This window comes from Micropterus dolomieu, linkage group LG21 (genome assembly GCF_021292245.1).
Source record: "Micropterus dolomieu isolate WLL.071019.BEF.003 ecotype Adirondacks linkage group LG21, ASM2129224v1, whole genome shotgun sequence".
In the NCBI taxonomy this organism is placed as follows: domain Eukaryota; kingdom Metazoa; phylum Chordata; class Actinopteri; order Centrarchiformes; family Centrarchidae; genus Micropterus; species Micropterus dolomieu.
In genome coordinates, this window is record NC_060170.1 from 6912487 (window position 1) to 6915450 (window position 2964).

The following is a 2964-nucleotide window of genomic DNA, read 5'->3' on the forward strand; positions in this document are numbered from 1 at the left end:
CCCCCCCCCCCCCCCCCCCCCCCCCCAAATTACATGTAACCAGCAGGGTACTTAGGTGTGTTGTGTTATGTGTTTTTAGACTGAGTGAGAAGCTGAAAAAGATGACTCTGACCTATGAGAACACGCCGAGGCAATCAGAAGACCCCTCTGAAGCAGGAAAGAAGCTGAAGTTGTGTGTAGACCAACTGGAGACAGTTGAGTGAAATCTTCTGCAGGTACCTTTTGGAAAATCATTAATGGTCACAGTAGAAGGGCTACAGCTGTGTCCATGTTCCCTTTTTTGGATAAAATTACCAGTGATATTCAGTTCTTAAAAAAAACAAACAACTCATTATTGAGTGTATTTAAATATAAAATGAAATCCGCTGGAACAACTGATAAATGTACTTTGGTATAACTAGAAAAAACATTTATAAAAGGCATTTACAATTCTTTTAAAGTCCATGCTAGCCATCCAGGAATAATAAAATGATAAGACACCCAAATACATTTTACAGATGTTTCAAAAAGCACATTTCAAACCTTTTAAGTATTTGAGTCACGGCTGGTGCAAGCAACAGGAATACAGGGGAAGAACCAAAATGCAGACAGCTAGATGCACTTCAATGATTTTATTACACAGATGGAGAAGGCTGAGGCAGGCAGGGGTCCAAAGACCAGGCAGTAAAGACCAAAACAGGCATCAGAAGGTTAAAAGCTAGGCAATGCACACTAACCAATTTGGCAAAAACAAAGGAAACAGACCAGTATAATATGGTGAGTGGCTGATGAGGGAATGAGATTCAAGTGGAGAGATGGATGGGGAAGCTAAGGGCTGCTTTCAACCCCGACAAAAAGCAGCTAAACGTTTATTTAAACTGAAACGGTGGCGCTTAATACCCTGTTGTGTGCACCAGCACTTTTCTGCCCTTTTAGTATGGCTGTGATTATATACATGTCACTGCTGACGCACCCACCAAAAGAGAGAATACGTACCTCAAAGCACGTTACACACTGTTCCAACCTGTACACCTTTGCAAACCGATGCAAACATTTTGAGACTGAACGTGCCCCAGGTGACTGCAGGGCTGATAAGAAGTCGGAAAAGGGGCGAGTTCAATCTCAAAACGTTTTTCAATGGTTTACAACGTTTTTGGATTGAACGACATGTTTCCTTGCAAGGTGTGTGTGAGGTATGTTTTCTCCCATTTTGTGGCGTGTCCCAATCAGCTGCGATAAGTTTGTAAACACAACGGTGTTAAAAAGGCAGGAAAATGCAGTGCGCCTGCGTACACAGCAGGGTGTTCGAGGCACTTTCACTCGCCCCTGGTGTGTGAGTGGGTGGGGCATTCAGGTGATGAGGAAAAGACGGTAAGTCCGAGGACATCTGGAGCCGAAGGAAAGAACTCGGCCTGAGAGAAGAGAGCAGGGGCTGGAGACGGGCTGATAGAGAGAGTAATGCAGAGAGCTAGAAAGAATGTGTAGCTGTCAATCTAAGAAGCAAAAATATGTACTAAAAGCAAACTGAACAGAAATACAAAGAGGTTGTTCTTCTGTGTTGACTGTGGCAGGTTAAGGAAGCGGTTTCGGTCATTTCTCCATGACTGTCCAACTGGGCAACACACCGGGCCACACCTCATTACACCCACCACCCCCATCCACATGGTGGATCTGGACCAGTCCGCCTACAGGCACAAGAGCAGCTTAAAGTACAACACAAGATATGGGTGCTCTGAGGTCTGCGACACTTCTCAGAAGTGACGTGAAAAACAAATAAATCTTTTATCTGTGCCTGAGTACTGTGTTTTACATGCAGTGCTCTTTGTTTCAGACTTTAAAATTATACCAGCGACGTGCTAAAGATTTTACACTGAAGGAGATCTGCAATATGCAAAACCACCGCTTTGGCCCTTGAGCTCAAACTTACTGTTTGAAATCATTCAGAACAAGAAATACATGCTCTTTAATGTGAACAGTCTATATTTAAAACAATAAACATTATAGTTCTTGTTACACCTATAATTCCTTCATTCTGAAAAGAGAACAGTGCAACACCGCTGTGATATTATCCTTTTATTAAGATATTAAAATGTACTTGAACAACCCGCTGTTATTGGCGAGTGAGAACCCTCTATCTGACAAATCATGCCAGAGAAAAAACATACATAAGCTGATGCAAGTGCTAAGGGACGGTTCAATACACACATAAGCTGCACTTAAAGCAAAATATGGGTTGAGTAACTACTCATTCTTAAGCTATGCACAGTTTAAAGCCACATTATGTAGAATATTAACTCCCATAGGGGGCCACATAGAAATAGATGCAAAGCTGGAGGGCATGGTCTGTGGGAGAGGAACAGTCTCCAAACTTTATAGGCTCTTGTCCCCCTCCTCCTCTAACTGTAATACCTCACCCAAACGTCAACATGGCAAGGGAGCTGGGAATTAACCTGGCCTATCAAACCAATGCTGGCACGGATGCGGAGAGGTAGGAACTCTCATTCATATGTTGTGGCACTGCCCTTCCTGTGGAGGGAGGTGGCACATATGCTGACAGGGATACTAAATGTAGATATTCGGTTTTATCCAAAGATATGTTTGCTGGGTGCCAATATTGGAAATATACAAATCGATAAGCAACAAAGAGTGATAGCCCTTGCGTGCCTGGCGGCTAAACATTTAATTGTTAAGAATTGTAATGTGAGGAAACCCTCCTGCTTCTCCAGAGACCGGTGGTTGCATGAGTTCCTCCATCTCTTAATACTTAGGTATCTAGATATGGATACAAGTGACCGATGGGATACTATAAGATCCTTCCTAGATATGTATTCCTCTAGAATCAACTGCATGTATGCTGTCATGTAACATGTACGCACCATAATTAAATAAGTGCACTCCTATTTTTTCTCCTTTAGGGTTATTTTTTTAGTTTGTTTGTCTGTTTGTCTTTGGTGTTCTGGTAGTTGTTGGTGTCCTTGTAGATTT

The 2964-nt window shown here is 42.6% G+C and overlaps 1 protein-coding gene across 7 annotated transcripts in view; it reads left to right on the top strand.

Moving 5' to 3' along the window:
• Positions 1–1775, top strand: part of LOC123959703 (tetratricopeptide repeat protein 16-like) — an 11023-nt gene extending 9248 nt beyond the window's left edge. For 6 of the 7 annotated variants that reach the window (XM_046033914.1, XM_046033913.1, XM_046033917.1 and 3 more), the window contains 2 exons: positions 80–194; positions 1551–1775. In XM_046033914.1, the coding sequence (XP_045889870.1) occupies positions 80–194; positions 1551–1583 (148 nt within the window). In that variant the 3' untranslated portion in view covers positions 1584–1775. Of the gene's footprint in view, positions 1–79; positions 216–1550 lie in introns of all 7 variants that reach the window. The other variant, XM_046033915.1, reaches the window with a different exon arrangement.
• Positions 1776–2964: the final 1189 nt, after the last annotated feature.